This window comes from Leucopleurus acutus (assembly GCF_964270905.1).
Source record: "Leucopleurus acutus genome assembly, chromosome: 1".
Classification (NCBI taxonomy): Eukaryota; Metazoa; Chordata; class Mammalia; order Artiodactyla; family Delphinidae; genus Leucopleurus; species Leucopleurus acutus.
The window spans coordinates 166,410,203-166,428,863 of NC_139142.1; the positions used below are offsets into that span (position 1 = coordinate 166,410,203).

The 18,661-nt window shown below is 47.0% G+C and overlaps 2 protein-coding genes and 1 pseudogene across 4 annotated transcripts; 1 reads left to right on the top strand and 2 right to left on the bottom strand.

Annotated features, from left to right (window-relative positions):
* Positions 1 to 134: 134 nt before the first annotated feature.
* Positions 135 to 3,298, bottom strand: CIB1 (calcium and integrin binding 1). 2 transcript variants are annotated; one of them, XM_082845017.1, is made up of 7 exons: positions 3,178 to 3,298; positions 2,999 to 3,033; positions 1,834 to 1,942; positions 1,067 to 1,217; positions 813 to 931; positions 637 to 725; positions 135 to 392 (listed from the first exon to the last, which is right to left on the bottom strand). In XM_082845017.1, exons 1-7 carry the CDS (start codon positions 3,226 to 3,228, stop codon positions 371 to 373), a joined length of 576 nt encoding a protein of 191 aa, XP_082701143.1. In that variant the 5' UTR covers positions 3,229 to 3,298; the 3' UTR covers positions 135 to 370. The 2 variants fall into 2 exon arrangements, with proteins under 2 accessions (XP_082701143.1, XP_082701144.1); XM_082845018.1 differs by lacking the exons at positions 1,834 to 1,942; positions 2,999 to 3,033; positions 3,178 to 3,298 and adding an exon at positions 1,512 to 1,620.
* Positions 3,299 to 3,627: 329 nt separating this feature from the next.
* On the top strand, positions 3,628 to 18,647 carry GDPGP1 (GDP-D-glucose phosphorylase 1). The gene is made up of 3 exons (XM_082838888.1): positions 3,628 to 3,931; positions 16,328 to 16,384; positions 17,478 to 18,647. Exon 3 carries the CDS (start codon positions 17,487 to 17,489, stop codon positions 18,642 to 18,644), a length of 1,158 nt encoding a protein of 385 aa, XP_082695014.1. The 5' UTR covers positions 3,628 to 3,931; positions 16,328 to 16,384; positions 17,478 to 17,486; the 3' UTR covers positions 18,645 to 18,647.
* On the bottom strand, positions 5,709 to 6,041 carry LOC309969130 (inhibitor of growth protein 1-like; annotated as a pseudogene). The gene has a single exon. The product of its transcript is annotated as an inhibitor of growth protein 1-like (transcript).
* Positions 18,648 to 18,661: the final 14 nt, after the last annotated feature.

The window sequence follows — 18,661 nt, forward strand, 5'->3', positions numbered from 1 at the left end:
CGAGGGGTGGGAAGCGCGGGGTACAGCCTGACTGCCTGCTCTCCGCTTTAGATCCTTATTCCCAGTGTGACCAAAGGCTCCTAGAAGTCCACTCCTTCCTCATGCCAGCGTTTCTAGTGTCACACAAAGGCCCAAAACTTCTAAACCTTTATTATTGACTAGTAGAAACACAAACAGCGATGACAATGACAGTGAGAAGGGGAGAAGCCTTGACATGGAGGACCTTCCCCTGTCCCAAGCAAGACTGCGCAGTGCCACCTCCAGGCTGGGCCAGCTTGGCCGGCCCTGGCAACACAGGGGTAACCTTGGCCCTGGCTCAGCAGTGGAAAGTTTCTTCGACAGGGTGCTGGGACACACGCTGTGGCTCCTGTCACAGGACAATCTTAAAGGAGCTGAACAAAAGAAGAATGCATTGGGTTTTCTGCTGGCAGAGGAAGGTAGGGACTAAGCCCAAACTTCCCTACGTCTCCCCCAAGACCCTTTGGAATGGGCTGTGTCCCATATCTGTGAGTCCCCTCTAGAAGAAGAGCTACTCTACTACATTCAGAGGAAGCAGGAGGCTTTCTCTAACCCCAGGTACCGCCTCCCATAATAACGTCGCAGACTCAGTGCAACAAATGAGCACCACAGTCATACCTGGCAAAGTCTGGTGAGCGGGAGATGACATGCTGGAATTCAGAAAGATTGATGGTCCCATCCCTATCAATGTCAGACTCTTCTAGGATCTGGGAAAGGGAAAGCTTCAGGCCAAAGCCCAACCCTTCCCTCCTGCTCCCCGGCCCGGCCCAGCCGAGCCCGGCCCCGTTGCTCACATTGTCGATGAGCTGCTTCATCTCTGAGGCACTGAGCCGTGTGTCCTCCCCCTCTCCCGTGAGGCAGTTCACGAGCTGGCTCAGGTCTTCTCTGTTCAAGGTTCCGTCATCATCAAAATCTAGAAAGCAGACGCAGGAAGCCAGAAAGGACGTGGTCAGGATGAGCTCCAAGCTCCTGACCCCCAGCTCCCAAGCAGTACCCCCACGAAGACCATGTTGGAAGGGGTGGTGTTCCACCGGCCCCTGGTTCTTACCGAAGATGCGGAAGGCATAGTGGGACTTGATGTCTGGGGTGGCTGTGTCACTGAATACACTGAGGAGGTCCAAGAAGTCCTCAAAGCTCAGGCTGTCTCTGGTTGGGGAAGTGGAGAAGACCCTGCAGATTCGCTCCTTGAAGGGGTTGGCCTAGGCAAGAAAGCCCTCTATGAATGCCACAGGATGCAGCCCAAGTCACACACTCAAACCCCACTGGGAAACTGGAGGGAACAGTTCAGGCTCTCGAGGGGAGAACGATCAGTGCTTTGGGGCCAGCACGGAGCTCAGGAGGACCAATGACCCAGCTGGGGATGGCTTCCCAGGAGTCAGAGCTTAACCTAAAGGCAGGCCTGGGAGCACAGAAGGAAGAGGAAGGCATCCTAAGCAAAGAGGACAAGATGGGCTGGTTATTTTAAAACACAAAACATTTCACTGAGCACTTACCGTGTTACAGGCCCTAGGCCAGGCACTTTGCATAGCAATTTTCACAGCAGCCCTATGGAGAGCAATCAGCCTCTGGAACAGGGTTTCTCAAGCTTTAATAAGGTAATTCAACTCCTCTTAAAGGATAAAACTTGTTTGAACCTCCAAGAATATGTCTGAGAATCCCAGGTTGCACAACACCCTTCTATATAATTCCCTTGGATGATTTTGGTAAAGCCCTAGCCCCCAGGAAATCAGGGCTAAAAAGGGAAAAGACTAGAATGGGGACCAGTGACCACATGATCTCAAAAGGAGTAGCAGAGGGAGGCTGGGGGGCAGGCACCTTGAGCTCTGGAAGGCTGAGGATCTGCTCCAAGGACACTCGTGCCTGCAGTGACTCCTCCACACTCCGGTGCTCCTGGGGAAGAAGCTCACAAAACCGCCTGTGGGCTCTGGCAGAAGGAGGGGAACCTGTTGTTGTCCCTTCCTGAGTGTATTACATCCCCACTCCTTGCCTTGCTACCCATTATAAACCAGGTGAGGAGCTAAGCCCCACACACAGTATGTCTGAGTCTCAGGCATAAGCCAAGAGGAGATGTATCACAAGACAATATAGGCTGGGAGTCCATTCTTGCAATGGGTAGTGACTGTGGGCCCGCTGTGTCCCAGGCACTGGGCCCTGGTTCTAGACCTCCTGAGGGACAGAGAGGTCTGGGAAGGAGCCAGAAGTTGGCCCTGAAGAACAAATGAAAAGAGCTGAACTGAAATCTCATTCTCATTTCATTTAAGGAATCTCCTGCTGCTCCTCAAAGCAGCTACCCTGAACTATCTCCTCCTTAGGCACCATCTCATTCCCACTGGGATTACTTTTGCCCAGAGAAGCTCAGTAATCTTCTCACTCAAGTGCCCTGGCCACATAAAGCTTGCCCACGGCTAGGAAGGGGGTTCCAGTCCCAGTTCAAATTCTCCTACTCAGTCTTAGGCAAATTATCAAACTGTTTCATTGTCCCCATACCTCCGTCGTGAGGGTTAAATTAGGTAATGTAGACAACCTCGTAGCACAGCCTGGCACATGGCAAGTGCTCAATAAGCGTTAACGGTTACTGTATTATTCAGGTAAAGGAGGAGCCAGGCTCCCCAAGTAGGTAAAGCAGCCCAGAACTACAGCAGCCCCTGCCGGACTGGAGCAGGAACTTCGGTTATGCAGAAGCCAGTAGAGCGAGGTCAAAGAGCGCCCAACTTTGGCTGGAAGCTGCGAGGTGACTCCACGGTGCACAGCTGCGGCCGCTGGCGCCAGCGGGGAGGTCATGCCGGGAAGAGGGCACAGCCTAGCGCCCAGGGCCCTGCACTCCAGTTCCGGGGCTCAGCTCCTGACCTCGGGCAGGCCCCTGCCGCTCCCTCTGGCGGGGCCTCAGTTTGCCCACCTGTAAGACAGAGCCTCCCCCCGCCCCCCACCCCCGAAATCGTCCCTAGAAGATCCCGGAGGTGAGGTTCGAGACAGCACTTACAGGAGGATCTCCTGTTTGGTCAGGAACGTCAAGTCCTGGAAGGCAAAACAAGACAGGGGGTCAGCGGGCGGCCCGGGGCCAGAGGCCGCGGCCGCTGCCCTGCCGCCGCTCGGGGACGCCCCCAACCGCCCGAGCGCAGGGCCGCGCGCAAACTCCCTGGGAACTGGCGTCTCACGCACCTGGTACTCGACCAGCAGCTCCTTGGACAAGCGACTGCCCGAGCCCCCCATTGCCGCGCCGCGCGTACCGCTCCGCCAACTCCTCTCGGGACGCCAGTAACTTTCTCACTTCCGCCCTCGGGCGGCGTCACCGCCCAGTCCCCGCGGCAACCGCTCCTGGGGCCACCGCCCACAGGCCCGCCCCCTCCTTTAAAGTTCCCAGGCGCTCCCCGCCGGGTTCAGCCAGCTGGATCCCGGCTCTAGGCAGTTCCCGGCGAGCTGGAGGCGGGGCCCGCGGCGGGGCCGGACGTTCCAGGGCGGAGCCCAGGCCGCACGACCCCGCCTCCTGGATGGGCGGGACGGGCCGCGCCGCGTGCCTGCGTGCACCTTGCGCAGGCGTTAAGGGTGCCACGACCTCGCTATGGCGCCGGCAGGATTTCGGGGGAAGGCGAGCGTGTTCGCCTCACCTGCCTTGCGTGGCGGCGGGGACGGGGCGGCTTTGTGTGGAGACCGGTAAGGGGCATTAGGGAAGTGTTTGGAGCAAGGGTAACCGAGAAACCTTGTGACTCGCTGAGTGGCCCGAGGCGGTCGGCTGCCCCTCTGCCCAACGAGGGCTCTTCCACCCAGACGTTACCACCGAGCACCTGCCGTAAGTGTTGCAACCCTCATACCACCTCTCCAGAAATAACCATAACCTTTTTGCCTACTGAGGCCGTTTACTGAGGGCCCACTGAAGCGCTCTGCATAGCTTCAGTTCTTAAAACAGTTCTGCAAGGTAAGTTACCGTTTTACAAATTTGGAAATGCAGAGGCTCAGGGGAGTTCAGTGACTTGTCTAGACTCGGTCATTTACAAAGCCGTCTCTCCAGTCTAAGGCTCTTTTCAAGAATCCGCCCTGCTGTACTCATTCCAGCCTACATGATGTCCTCTGACCCCCACCCTGCGTCCAGACTGCATGCTGGGGGAGGCAGGGATCGAAGCTGACCTGTTTGCTCTTGTCCCCTCTCAACTCCTAGGACAATGCTTGACACATGGTAGGCTCTCAATATTTATTGGATGCATGCATGAATGAATTAACCTACACTGTTCCAAAAGGTGAGGATCACAAGCTACTGCGTGGAGGAGGTGGAGGTGCGGTTAATTTTTTTTTTTCCACATCTTTATTGGAGTATAATTGCTTTACATTGTTGTGTTAGTTGCTGCTGTATAACAAAGTGAATCAGCTATACGTATACATATATCCCCATATCCCCTCCCTCTTGCGTCTCCCTCCCACCCTCGCTATCCCACTCCTCTAGGTGGTCACAAAACACCGAGCTGATCTCCCTGTGCGATGCGGCTGCTTCCCACTAGCTATCTGTTTTACATTTGGTAGTGCATATATGTCCATGCCACTCTCTCACTTCGTCCCATCTTACCCTTCCCCCTCCCCGTGTCCTCAAGTCCATTCTTTACGTTTATGTCTTTATTCCTGTCCTGCCCCTAGGTTCTTCAGAACCCTTTTTTTTAAGATTCTATATATATGTATCAGCATACGGTATTTGTTTTTCTCTTTCTGACTTACTTCACTCTGATAAAAGACTCTAAGTCCACCCACCTCACTACAAATAACTCAATTTCGTTTCTTTTTATGGGTGAGTAATATTCCATTGTGTATATGTGCCCATCTTTTTTTTTAATTTATTGATTTTTTTATTTTTGGCTGCATTGGCTCCTTTGTTGCTGTGCACGGGCTTTCTCTAGTGGTGGCGAGCAGGGGCTACTCTTCATTGTGGTGCGCGGCCTTCTCGCTGTGGTGGCTTCTCTTGTTGCGGAGCACGGGCTCTAGGTGCACGGGCTTCAGTAGTTGTGCCACGTGGGCTCAGTAGCTGTGGCTCGTGGGCTCTAGAGCGCAGGCTCAGTAGTTGTGACGCACAGGCTTAGTTGCTCTGTGGCATGTGGGATCTTCCCAGACCAGGGCATGAACCCATGTCCCCTGCATTGGCAGGCGGACTCCTAACCACTGTGCCACCAGGGAAGCCCATACCACATCTTCTTTATCCATTCATCATCAATGGACACTTAGGTTGCTTTCCATGTCGTGGCTATTGTAAATAGTGCTGCAGTGAACATTGTGGTACATGACTCCTTTTGAATTATGGTTCTCTCGGTATTTGCCCAGTAGTGGGATTGCTGGGTCATATGGTAGTTCTATTTAGTTTTTTAAGGAACCTCCATACTGTTCTCCATAGTGGCTGTATCAATTTACATTCTCACCAGCAGTGCAAGAGGGTTCCCTTTTCTCCACACCCTCTCCAGCATTTATTGTTTGTTTGTTTGTTTTTTTAATTCAAACCTATATTTGCAGTTTCTAAAATGCTGATCCATAGACCACTCTCTCGTTACACATGTGCACCAACGGAAAAGCAGAGAACCCTGGTCATCCCACGAGAGGAACAGCTCCTCATCCAACAGTCTTCAGAAGGCTACACGTTCAGTCCCTGCGCCCGTCCAGGTGGCGATGCAATAAATACACAGCTCGCCCTGCTCGCCTCGGTCCAGCCAGGCCCACCACTACCTGTTGTAGGCCCACTCCTTTTTGGACTTCTCCAGGGCCTTGTCCATGGTCTTCCCATTCTCCCCTCAACATTTGGGGCAGTACCACTTGCCCTTGGGTTTATGGTTCAGCCCCACGCAGGAGAAGTGGAACCACTCGATGGGGCACTCGTCATTGTCACAGCCGATCATCTCTCCATAGGAGACCTGATTGCACAGACAGTACGTGGGCTCGTTCAGGTCAATGGGAAGGTCCGCAGGGGATGCTTCCGTCTCGGCTTTGGCCTTGGAGCGTTTCTTCTTCTTGGAGGCCTTCGCCTTCTTCTCTGTAGATTTTTTGATGATGGCCATTCTGACCCGTGTGAGGTGATACCTCGTTGTAGTTTGATTTGCATTTCTCTAATGATTAGTGATATTGAGCATCCTTTCATGTGTTTGTTGGCAATCTGTATATCTTCTTTGGAGAAATGTCTGTTTAGGTCTTCTGCCCATTTTTGCATTGGGTTGTTTGTTTTTTTGATACTGAGCTGCATGAGCTGCTTATATATTTTGGATATTAATCCTTTGTCAGTTGCTTCACTTGCAAATATTTTCTCCCATTCTGAGGGCTGTCTTTTTGTCTTGTTTATGGTTTCCCTTGCTGTGCATAAGCTTTTAAGTTTCATTAGGTTTCGTATGTTTATTTTTGTTTTTACTTCCATTTCTCTAGGGGATGGGTCAAAAAGGATCTTGCTATGATTTATGTCATAGAGTGTTCTGCCTGTATTTTCCCCTAAGAGTTTTATAGTGTCTGGTCTTATATTTAGGTCTTTAATCTACTTGAGGTTATTTTTGTGTATGGTGTTAGGAAGTGTTCTAATTTCATTCTTTTACATGTAGTTGTCCAGTTTTCCCAGGACCACTTATTGAAGAGACTGTCTTTTCTCCATTGTATATTCTTGCCTCCTTTATCAAAGATAAGGTGACCATATGTGCATGAGTTTATCTCTGGGCTTTCTATCCTGTTCCATTCTGTCCTTTCTATCCTATTCCTGTTCTATCCTGTTCCATTGATCTATATTTTTGTTTTTGTGCCAGTACCATAATGTCTTGATTACTGTAGTTTTGTAGTATAATCTGAAGTCAGGGACCCTGATTCCTCCAGCTCCATTTTTCTTTCTCAAGATTGCTTTGGCTTTTCAGGGTCTTTTGTGTTTCCATACAAATTGTGAAATTTTTGGTTCTAGTTCTGTGAAAAATGCCATTGGTAGTTTGATAGGGATTGCATTGAATCTGTAGATTGCTTTGGGTAGTATAGCCATTTTCACAGTGTTGATTCGTCCAATCCAAGAACATGGTATATCTCTCCATCTGTTAATATCATCTTTAATTTCTTTCATCAGTGTCTTATAGTTTTTTGTCTCCTTAGGTAGGTTTATTCCTAGGTATTTTATTCTTTTTGTTGCAGTGGTAAATGGGAGTGTTTACTTAATTTCTCTTTCTGATCTTTTGTTGTTAATGTATAGGAATGCAAGAGATTTCTGTGCATTAATTTTGTATCCTGCCACTTTACCAAATTCATTGATTAGCTCTAGTAGTTTTCTGGTAGCATCTTAAGGATTCTCTATGTAAAGTATCATGTCATCTGCAAACAGTGACAGTTTTACTTTTTCTTTTCCAATTTGGATTCCTTTTATTTCTTTTTCTTCTCTGATTGCTGTGGCTAAAACTTCCAAAACTACGTTGAATACTAGTAGTGAGAGTGGGCAACCTTGTCTTGTTCCTGATCTTAGTGAAAATGGTTTCAGTTTTTCACCATTGAGAACAATGTTGGCTGTGCGTTTGTCATATATGGCCTTTATTATGTTGAGGTAAGTTCCCTCTGTGCCTACTTTCTGGAGAGTTTTTATCATATATGGGTATTGAATTTTGTCAATAGCTTTTTCTGCATCTGTTGAGATTATCATATGATTTTTATCCTTCAGTTTATTAATATGGTGTATCACATTGATTGATTTGCGTATATTGAAGAATCCTTGCATTCCTGGGATAAACCCCACTTGATCATGGTGTATGATCCTTTTAATGTACTGCTGGATTCTGTTTGCTAGTATTTTGTTGAGGATTTTTGCATCTGTGTTCACCAGTGATATTGACCTGTAGTTTTCTTTTTTTGTGACATCTTTGTCTGGTTTTGGTATCAGGGTGATGGTGGCCTCGTAGAATGAGTTTGGGAGTGTTCCTCCCTTTGCTATACTTAGGAAGAGTTTTAGAAGGATAAGTGTTAGCTCTTCTCTATATGTTTGATAGAATTCACCTGTGAATCCATCAAGTCCTGCACTTTTGTTTGTTGGAAAATTTTTAATCACAGTTTCAATTTCAGTGCTTGTGATCGGTCTGTTTATATTTTCTATTTCTTCCTGGTTCACTCTTGGAAGGTTGTGCTTTTCTAAGAATTTGCCCATTTCTTCCAGGTTGTCCATTTTATTGGCATATAGTTGCTTGTAGTGATCTCTCATGATCCTTTGTATTTCTGCAGTGTCAGTTGTTACTTCTCCTTTTTCATTTCTAATTCTGTTGATTTGAGTCTTCTCCCTTTTTTTCTTGATGAGTCTGGTTAATGGTTTATCAGTTTTGTTTATCTTCTCAAAGAACCAGCTTTTACTTTCATTGATCTTTGCTGTCATTTCCTTTATTTCTTTTTCCTTTATTTCTGATCTGGTCTTTATGATTTCTTTCCTTTTGCTAACTTTGGGGGTTTTTTTGTTCTTCTTTCTCTGATTGCTTTAGGTGTAAGGTTAGGTTGTTTATTTGAGATTTTTCTTGTTTCTTTTGGTAGGATTGTATTGCTGTAAACTTCCCTCTTAAAACTGCTTTTGCTGCATCCCATAGGTTTTGGGTTGTCATGTTTCCATTGTCATTTGTTTCTAGGTATTTTTTTATTTCCTCTGATTTCTTCAGTGATTTCTTGGTTATTTAGTATTGTTTAGCCTCCATGTGTTTGTATTTTTTACAGTTTTTTCCTGTAATTGATATCTAGTCTCATAGCATTGTGGTCAGAAAAGATGCTTGATAGATACGATTTCAGTTTTCTTAAATGTACCAAGACTTGATTTGTGACCCAAGATATGATCTATCCTAGAGAATGTTCCATGAGCACTTGAGAAGAAAGTGTATTCTGTTGTTTTTGGATGGAATGTCCTATAAATATCAATTAAGTCCATCTTGTTTAATGTATCATTTAACGCTTGTGTTTCCTTATTTATTTTCATTTTGACTGATGTGTCCATTGGTGAAAGTGGGGTGTTAAAGTCCCCTACTATTTTTGTGTTACTGTCAATTTCCCCTTTTATGGCTGTTAGATTTGCCTTATGTATTGAGGTGCTCCTATGTTGGGTGCGTAAATATTTACAATTGTTATATCTTCTTCTTGGATTGATCCCTTGATCATTATGTAGTGTCCTTCTTTGTCTCTCTAATAGGCTTTATTTTAAAGTCTGTTTTGTCTAATATGAGAATTGCTACTCCAGCTTTCTTTTGATTTCCATTTGCATGGAATATCTTTTTCCATTCCCTCACTTTCAGTCTGTATGTGTCCCTGGGTCTGAAGTGGGTCTCTTGTAGACAGCATATGTACGGGTCTTGTTTTTGTATCCATTCAGCCAGTTTGTGTCTTTTGGTTGGAGCATTTAATCCATTTACATTTAAGGTAATTATCGATATGTATGTTCCTATTACCATTTTCTCAATTGTTTTGGGTTTGTTATTGTAGGTCTTTTCCTTCTCTTGTGTTTCCTGTCTAGAGAAGTTCCTTTAGCATTTGTTTTAAAGCTGGTTTGGTGGTGCTGAATTCTCTTAGCTTTTGCTTGTCTGTAAAGGTTTTTTTTTGGGTTCGCGGGCCTGTCACTGTTGTGGCCTCTCCCATTGCGGAGCACAGGCTCCGAACGCGCAGGCTCAGCAGCCATGGCTCACGGGTCCAGCTGCTCCGCGGCATGTGGGATCTTCCCGGACCGGGGCACGAACCCACGTCCCCTGCATCAGCAGGTGGACTCTCAACCACTGCGCCACCAGGGAAGCCCAGTGTAAGGGTTTTAATTTCTCTGTCGAATCTGAATGAGATCCTTGCTGGGTAGAGTAATCTTGGTTGTAGGTTTTTCCCTTTCATCACTTTAAATATGTCCTGCCACTCCCTTCTGGCTTGCAGAGTTTCTGCTAAAAGATCAGCTGTTAACTTTATGGAGATTCCCTTCTGTTATGTGTTGCTTTTCCCTTGCTGCTTTTAATATTTTTTCTTTGTATTTAATTTTTGATAGTTTGATTTATATGTGTCTTGGCATGTTTCTCCTTGGATTTATCCTGTATGGGACTCTCTGTGCTTCCTGGACTTGATTGACTCTTTCCTTTCCCATATTAGGGACGTTTTCAACTATAATCTCTTCAAATATTTTCTCAGACCCTTTCTTTTTCTCTTCTTCTTCTGGGACCCCTATAATTCTAACGTTGGTGCGTTTAATGTTGTCCCAGAGGTCTCTGAGACTGTCCTCAATTCTTTTCATTCTTTTTTCTTTATTCTGCTCTGTGGTAGTTATTTCCACTATTTTATCTTCCAGGTCACTTATCCGTTCTTCTGCCTCAGTTATTCTGCTATTGATTCCTTCTAGAGAATTTTTTATTTCATTTTTTGTGGTGTTCATCATTGTTTGTGTGCTCTTTAGTTCTTCTAGATCCTTGTTAAATGTTTCTTGTATTTTCTCCATTTTATTTCCAAGATTTTGGATCATCTTTACTATCATGGCTCTGAATTCTTTTTCAGGTAAATTGCCTGTTTCCTCTTCATTTGTTTGGTCTGGTGGGTTTTTGCCTTGCTCCTTCATCTGCTGCATATTTCTCTGTCTTTTCATTTTGCTTAACTTACTGTGTTTAAGGTCTCCTTTTCGCAGGTTGCATGTTCGTAGTTCCTGTTGTTTTTGGTGTCTGCCCCCAGTGGGTAAGGTTGGTTCAGTGGGTTGTGTAGGCTTCCTTGTGGAGGGGACTGGTGGATGAGGTTGGATCTTGTCCTTCTGGTGAGCAGGACCATGTCCAGTGTTGTGTTTTGGGGTGTCTGTGAACTTAGTATGATTTTAGGCAGCCTCTCTGCTAATGGGTGGGGTTGTGTTCCTGTCTAGTTGTTTGGCATGGGGTGTCCAGCACTGGAACTTGCTAGTCGTTCAGTGGATCTGGGTGTTAGTGTTGAGATGAAGTTCTCTGGGAGAGCTCTCGCCGATTGATATTACATGGGGCCAGGAGGTCTCTGGTGGTCTAGCGTCCCGAACTCAGCTCTCCCACCTCAGAGGCTCCGGCCTGGTAGCCGGCCGGAGCACCAAGACCCTTTCTACCACATGGCCAGGTACGTGGGGAGTTTTTTGCCTTTTGGGAAGTCTGAGGTCTTCTGCCAGCATTCAGTAGGTGTTCTGTAGGAGTTGTTCCACATGTGGATGTACTTTTGATGTATTTGTGGGGATGAAGGTGATCTCCATGTCTTACTCCTCCACCATCTTGAAGGTACTCTCTGATCCATGTCTGAAACTTCCAGTTCTGAAGCTTTGACAGCATTTCCTTCCCTCCATTCACAGCCACGTTTCTCTGCTAGCCTGTTGTTGGCAGGAGCCAGTTCCTCACAAGCTAGTGGACTGAGCAGGTCACTTCCTCACTGCTTGTTGGCTGGAAGTCTCAATCAGTTCTTTGCCATTTGAGTCTTTCCATAAGGTACCTTACACATGGCAGGTGGCTTCCATGTATATATGTCTCTGCAGATTCTCTCCCTGGTAGGCTGGTCTCGCACCAGCGTTCGCTGCCAGTCATGGAACTTCCAGAAGCTGAGGAGGCATGCTCCGAGGTTAATTATCTTTTATTGTTGTTTGTTTTCAGCTTTAATGAGGTATAATTTTTTTAATACAAATTTATTTTTTTTTTTTTGGTTGCCTTGGGTTTTCGTTGCAGTGCACGGGCTTCTCATTGTGGTGGCTTCTCTCGTTGCGGAGCTCGGGCTCTAGGCGTGTGGGCCTCAGTAATTGTGGCTCATGGGCTCTAGAGTGCAGGCTCAGTAGTTGTGGCTCACAGGCTTGGTTGCTCCACGGCATGTGGGATGTTCCCGGACCAGGGCTCGAACCCGTGTCCCCTGCATTGGCAGGTGGATTCTTAACCACTGTGCCACCAGGGAAGTCCATAAATTATTAAATAGTTATTCTGAGTCATCCAGCAGTCCCTGGTAAGTCTGGTTAGCGTATTGTCCTTCCTGTGCCCGATCAACCCTTGACACAGTGATAAAACTGAGTGGCTGATTTAAAAATAACTCGTAGTGCTATTTTTAAACAAAACAATTATTTTGTTTCTTGGTTGGATCTTTCAAAGGTTTGTTCATTGATCATTTTTTTATTAAAGTACCCTCCCTTGGATTTGTGAATTCTAACTTTTTTTTGTTTTCCAAGACATTTCATTCCCTGCTTGTAATATTATTTCCCTCTTCCTCTTTTCCTTGAGACATTACGTAGGATGGCCACACAGGGTTTGTCTGACGTGGTGATATTTGTTGTTTGATGTTTGAGACCTAAATGAGCCAGGCATGTGAAGAATACCTGGGAGGAGGGTATTTTAGGCTGAGAGAACATAAATCACCAAGGCCCTGAGCAGGAGCAAGTTTAGGAAGAGTGAGCAGCAGAGTAGGCCAGGGGAAGAGTGGTCTGGGAGGAGGTAAGAGGGGGAGGCACCGCTAAGCCTTGAGAGCCCGGAGGCCATGGTGAGGAAATGGACTTTGTTCTAGGGGCTCAAGGTCACATCCCTAGTGAATGGAAGAGCCAGAATTCAAACACCTTGTCAGCCTCCAAAACCACATCTCTCACCTTCCTGCCAGGATGATACTGACTACACAGGCTTGTTGTGAGGGTCACCTGAGTGCACTTGGAAAGCCCCCAACGCATGCCTCGCACAACATAGACATGCGAACAGTGTGCCCCTTCTCCTGGTTTTCCTATGTAGGTTCAGTCCTGTTGTGTGGTCACTATGATTTGTCACTTTCAAATATTCCTCTTTATTCCTAGGTATTGTTTTTGATGAGCTAAACCTAAGTATTTGATGAGCTAAACCTAACTCCTAGTTCACTTGAATATAAATACAACCATACCCACTTTCTTTTTTTTTTTTTTCTTTTTGCGGTACGCGGACCTCTCACTGCTGTGGCCTTTCCTGCTGCGGAGCACAGACTCCTGACGCACAGGCTCAGCGGCCATGGCTCACGGGCCCAGCCGCTCCGTGGCATGTGGGATCTTCCTGGACCGGGGCACGAACCCGCGTCCCCTGCATCGGCAGGCAGACCCTCAACCACTGCACCATCAGGGAAGCCCCATACCCACCTTCTATTGATTCTATTGACTGATATGTCTTTACTCATATTTTTAGCCTTTTGGTATCATCTTGGCCCTAGGTCCTTGGTCCTAGCCCCTGGATTTTAATGTTACTCCAAATTTGTATCTAGCCCAGACCTTACCCTTAACCTCCAGGTTTGACTGTCCTACTGCCTACACCACTTTTCTTAGATGCCCAGGCTGCATCTCAGGGTCAATAATCAAAACTGAACTCTTGGTCTCTCCCTTCCTCTAGTCAACCTATTCTCACCGCACCTCCCCAGCATCTCCATCTCTGTAAATGCCACTGCAGTGCCTAGTTCCTGATGCCGAGTCACTCCCAGCTCTTCCTTTTCTGTCAGTCCCCATAGTCAGCCTGTCAGCAGGCCCTGTTGGTTCAGCCTTCAAAACATGACCCATATCCCCAGCTCCTTTGTCTCTGTTGCCATCTGTGTTGTCCAGTCGCCCTCACTGCTCACCTGGCCACCAGAGTGGCCTCCAAAGTGATCTCTGCTTCCCCTTTGCTCCCCTACAATCTATTTTCCACACAACAGTTAGAAAAAAGTTTATAAAATACCAGACGATCCTTATACTTAGAACCTGCCAGTGATTTCTTACTCCGTTTAGAATGAAATCCAAGTTCCTGACCATGATGCATAAGGCCCTGCAGCTAATCTGGCCCCTGCCTTCCTCTCCAGCCTCATGGGGGGGGCCCCGTCCCTTGGTCAGCCATACCTCAGTAACACTACCTCCTTTCTGTTCCTTGAACAGGCCACCCACCTGCCCTGCGAGACTTACGGCCTTGGACTTACAGTTTCCTTTGCTTAGAGTACACTTTCCTCAGCTCTTCATTGTAGGCCTCTTCTCATCCTTCCTGTCTTAGTTCATCTGTCATTTCAGAGGGCCCTGCCCCGCCCTCTTGTAGAAGTGGGATGCCCTGATCCCACCCCTTAGTCACCCTCTGTTGTATCACTTGTTTATTTCCCACAAAATGCTATCACCACGGGTAGTTAATATTTTCGTTTTGCTTATCATCTGACTCCACCCCGGGATGTAAGCTCCATAAGGATATGTGTGGACTTTGTTCTCTTTATTTGCTACCATTTCCCCATTGCCTCATACACAGCAGTTACTTCATAACTACTTGGGTTTTGTGGCTCAGCTGAACGTGGAGCAGGGTGCACAGAAGAGGTGGCCCCAGAGTATCAACAGTGGGGATGACGTAGGCATTGATTCTGAATGAATGAATGAATGAAGAGTGAATGAGAGAGTAAGTGAATACTTAGGTTTAGCTCATCAAATGGTTGGATTTCTTAAATCTATTTTGAGACCCACTTAAATTATTTCAAGTTGTGGTAAAATATACATAACATGGGGCTTCCCTGGTGGCGCAGTGGTTGAGAGTCCGCCTGCCGATGCAGGGGACACAGGTTCGTGCCCCGGTCCGGGAGGATCCCACATGCCACGGAGCGGCTGGGCCCATGAGCCATGGCCGCTGAGCCTGCGCGTCCAGAGCCTGTGCTCCACAACGGGAGAGGCCACAACAGTGAGAGGCCCGCGTACCACAGAAAAAAAAAAACAAAAACAAAACACGTATCAGGGCTTCCCTGGTGGCGCAGTGGTTTAGAATCTGACTGCCAATGCAGGGGACACGGGTTCGAGCCCTGGTGTGGGAAGGTCCCACATGCCGCAGAGCAAGTAGGCCCATGAGCCACAACTACTGAGCCTGCGCGTCTGGAGCCTGTGCTCTGTAACAAGAGAGGCCACGACAGTGAGGCCCGCACACCGCGATGAAGAGTGGCCCCCACTGGCCGCAACTAGAGAAAGCCCTCGCACAGAAAACGAAGACCCAACACAGCCAAAAATAAATAAATTAATTAATTTTAAAAAATTCCTCCGTAAAAATACCACTAAGCTTTAAAAAAATTAAAATAAAATAAATAAAAAACACGTAGCATAGGGACTTCCCTGGTGGCGCAGTGGTTAAGAATCCGCCTGCCAATGCAGGGGACACGGGTTTGAGCCCTGGTCTGGGAAGATCCCACATGCCGCGGAGCAACTAAGCCCGTGCGCCACAACTACTGAGCCTGTGATCTAGAGCCCGTGAGCCACAACTACTGAAGCCCGCTCGCCTAGAGTCCATGCTCGTCAACAAGAGAAGCCATTGCAGTGAGAAGCCAAACACATAGCATAAAATTTAACACCTTAACCATTTCTGAGTGTATAGTTCAGTAGTGTTAAATATATTCACATTGTTTGGTAGCCAATCTCCAGACCTCTTTCCTTCTTGCAAAACTGAAACTCTATGACCATTAAACAACAAACAATTCCTCATTTTCTCCTCCCGCCAGCCCTTGGGAACCACCATTCTACTTTCTGTCTCTATGAATTTGAGCACTTTAGGTCTCTTATATAAGTGGACTCACAATATTTGTCCTTTGGTGACTGGCTTATTTCACTTAGCATAATGTCCCGAAGGTCCATCCGTGTTGTAACATATGTCAGCATTTCGTGCTTTTTAAGGCTGAATAACATTCCATTGTCTGTATATACTGCATCTTGTTTATCCATTTATCTATCGATGGATACTTAAGTTGCTTCCACCTTTTGGCTATTGTGAATAATACTGCTATGAAAGTGGGTGTACAGATATCTCTTCTTGAGACCCTGCTTTTGGTTCTTTTGGATATATACCCAGAAGTGGGATTGCTGGATCATATAGTAATTCTATTTTTAATTTTTTGAGGAGCTGCTGTACTGTTTTCCATAGCAGCTGCATCACTTTGCAGTCCCACCAGCAGTGCACAAGGGTTCCAATTTCTCCATATCCTTGCCAACACATGTTATTTTCTGTTTTTGATAGTAGCCATCCTAAAGGATGTAAAGTGGTATCTTACTGTGATTTTGATTTGCATTTCCCTAATTAGTGATGTTGAGCAGCTTTTCATGTGCTTGTTGGACATTTGTGTATCTTTGGAGAAATGTCTTGGGCTCACTTTCAATAGAATAATTAAAGATTTTATGTTTTATTGTCAATATTATGCTTAGCTCGAGTTCAAAAAAATTTTTTTATTGTGGTAAAAAACGCATAAGATTTACCACCTTAACCATTTCTAAGTGTGCAATTCAGTAGTGTTAAGTATATTCCCATCGTTGTGCCGCCAGTCTCTAGAACTTTTTCATCTTACAAAACTGAAACTCTATACTCATTAAACTCAGCTTGACTTTTAATATGTTGTTTTGTATGTTCTTTGTTTTTTCTGTTTTACTAATATGAAGTTTCTGGACCAGCAGAGCTGAGGGTACCCAAACTTGTACTGAGGCAACTCTACTGAGGTAAGCTTCATTCTGAAGTTCCATCTGGGCCAACAGCAGGTCATCTCCCTGACACTTCTGGGTCCACAGGGCTCCAGGGGCCCAGTGGGGGATGAAGACAGGCACCTATATTTCTGCCTTAAAGGATTGGCCTAGGGCACTTATGATGGGCCATCCTCACCCAAATGGTTCTATGTATGGGCATTTGGAATCACTACACAACAGTGGAAAAGCTGTTCCCACGAAGGAGTGGTCAGCTTTGAAACCTTGGCCATTCTCATGCACTGGAACACTGGTGCAGTTTTCTGGAGGGCAGTTTGACACACTGTCAAAAGCCTGAGCCATGAGCCTACTCTGACCAGTGGTCTACTAAGATTTTATTTTAAAGGAAAATAAAAACATCTGCAAAGATAGATACACAGGATGTTCATCACAACATCGTATATAATAGTATGAAATTGGCAGCAACCTAAATGTACAGCAGTTAAAGATTTGTTAAAAAATTAAGATCCGGGACTTCCCTGTGGTCCAGTGGTTAAGACTCCGCACTCCCAATGCGGGGGGCACAGGTTTGATCCCTGGTTGGGGAACTAAGATCCTAGGTGCCACATGGCACAGGCAAAAAAAAAAAGTCAAGGTCCACCTACATATGAAAATGAGGCTAAATGTAAATTGTGATTTTTCCCTGGGCACTGGAATAAGGGTTGTAATTTATCTTTATTTTTTTAATCCATTAAGAAAGTTTACTCAATATATATAATTTTTAGAAAGAGAATTTGATTTATATTTTTAATTCAGTAAAAATGTATGCTAATCTGCAGGTGATAATTATGAGTGATTTCTGTGTTTTCAGAATATTTTACCAGAGGCATATATTACTTTTGTAATCAGAGCAAAAAGTAAAGGTTATTTGAAAATAAAAATAGGAGAGTTCCCTGGTGGCCTAGTGGTTAGAATTTGGGGCTTTCACTGCCATGGCCCAGGTTCAGCCCCTGGTCAGGGAACTGATATCCCGCCAGCTGCGTGGCACAGCCAAATAAATAAATAAATAATAAAAATAAAATCTTTGGAAATGGGATAGCATCATGTATTTTTCACCTTATGATTGTTTCAGGTCAGCCCCATGGCTATTCCACATGGTTCAAATGAAACTTCCTATTTGCTACCTCCAAACAGTGAGGACTGGGGAGGGCACGGCATTCCTGACTTTGTCTATGGGCAGAAGGAACTCGTGCCAGAAGGGATTCAGTGGCCAAGGAGCGGACCCAGCCTTCTGGACACACTGCCACTGTCTCGCTTTGACTCTGCCCTCTGCTTGGCCTGGAGGCAGCGGATGGAGCTGGGGCTGTTCCGCTACTGTCTGGGGGAGCTGCAGACCCAAACCCTTCCTGGTGCCGTGGGTTTTGTTGCTCAGCTGAATGTGGAGCGAGGTGTGCAAAGAAGGAGCCCCCAGAACATCAGGAGCGTGAGGCAGGCGTTTGACCCTGAACAGTTTAACTTCAACCAGATCCGGCCAGGAGAAGTCCTCTTCCGCTTGCACCGGGAGGCCGATCTCCCCAGTGCTCTCCAGCAAGACGACATCCTCGTGGTGATCAATGTCAGCCCCTTGGAGTGGGGCCACGTGCTGCTGGTGCCCGAGCCCACCCGAGGGCTCCCCCAGCGCCTGCTGCCAGGGGCACTGCAGGCCGGGGTTGAAGCTGTGCTGCTGAGCTCACACCCAGGCTTCCGAGTCGGCTTCAACAGCCTGGGTGGCCTGGCCTCAGTGAACCACCTCCACCTGCATGGCTATTACTTGGCCCACAGACTGCCCGTGGAGGGGGCCCCAAGCAAACCCCTGGATCCTGGGGGCCGTCTGCATCTGCTCCAGGACCTCCCAGCTCCTGGCTTCCTCTTTTACACAAGCGGGCCAGGGCCCGACTTGGAAGCCTTGATAAGCAGGGTATGTCGGGCCACTGACTATCTGGCTGACCACGAGATTGCACATAACTTGTTTGTGACCCGGGGGGCTCCACCTGGAAAGACATCATCTTCCTCAGCCCTCACGGGGGTCCGAGTAATTCTTTGGGCCCGGAAGTCCAGCTTTGGGATAAAGGAAGGCGAGGCCTTCAATGTTGCCCTCTGTGAGCTGGCCGGGCACCTCCCTGTCAAAACGTCCCAGGACTTCAGCAGCCTGACAGAGGCGGCGGCTCTGGCCGTCATCCGAGACTGTCTGCTGCCCCCAGCCCAGGCGGGAGAGGTGCAGGCAGCACTGGTGGCCTTGATAGCCAAGGAGGAGCAGTAATCCTTCCAGAAGTATTT

Coding starts and splice junctions, on each gene's coding strand:
- GDPGP1 (XM_082838888.1), top strand. CDS start 17,487: ATGGCTATTCCACATGGTTCAAATGAAACTTCCTATTTGCTACCTCCA.
- CIB1 (XM_082845017.1), bottom strand. CDS start 3,228: ATGGGGGGCTCGGGCAGTCGCTTGTCCAAGGAGCTGCTGGTCGAGTAC. Junction 932..1,066: donor CTATGCCTTCCGCATCTTCG/GTAAGAACCAGG, acceptor TCTGCTTTCTAG/ATTTTGATGATGACGGAACC. Junction 393..636: donor CGCTCACCAGACTTTGCCAG/GTATGACTGTGG, acceptor TCTTTTGTTCAG/CTCCTTTAAGATTGTCCTGT.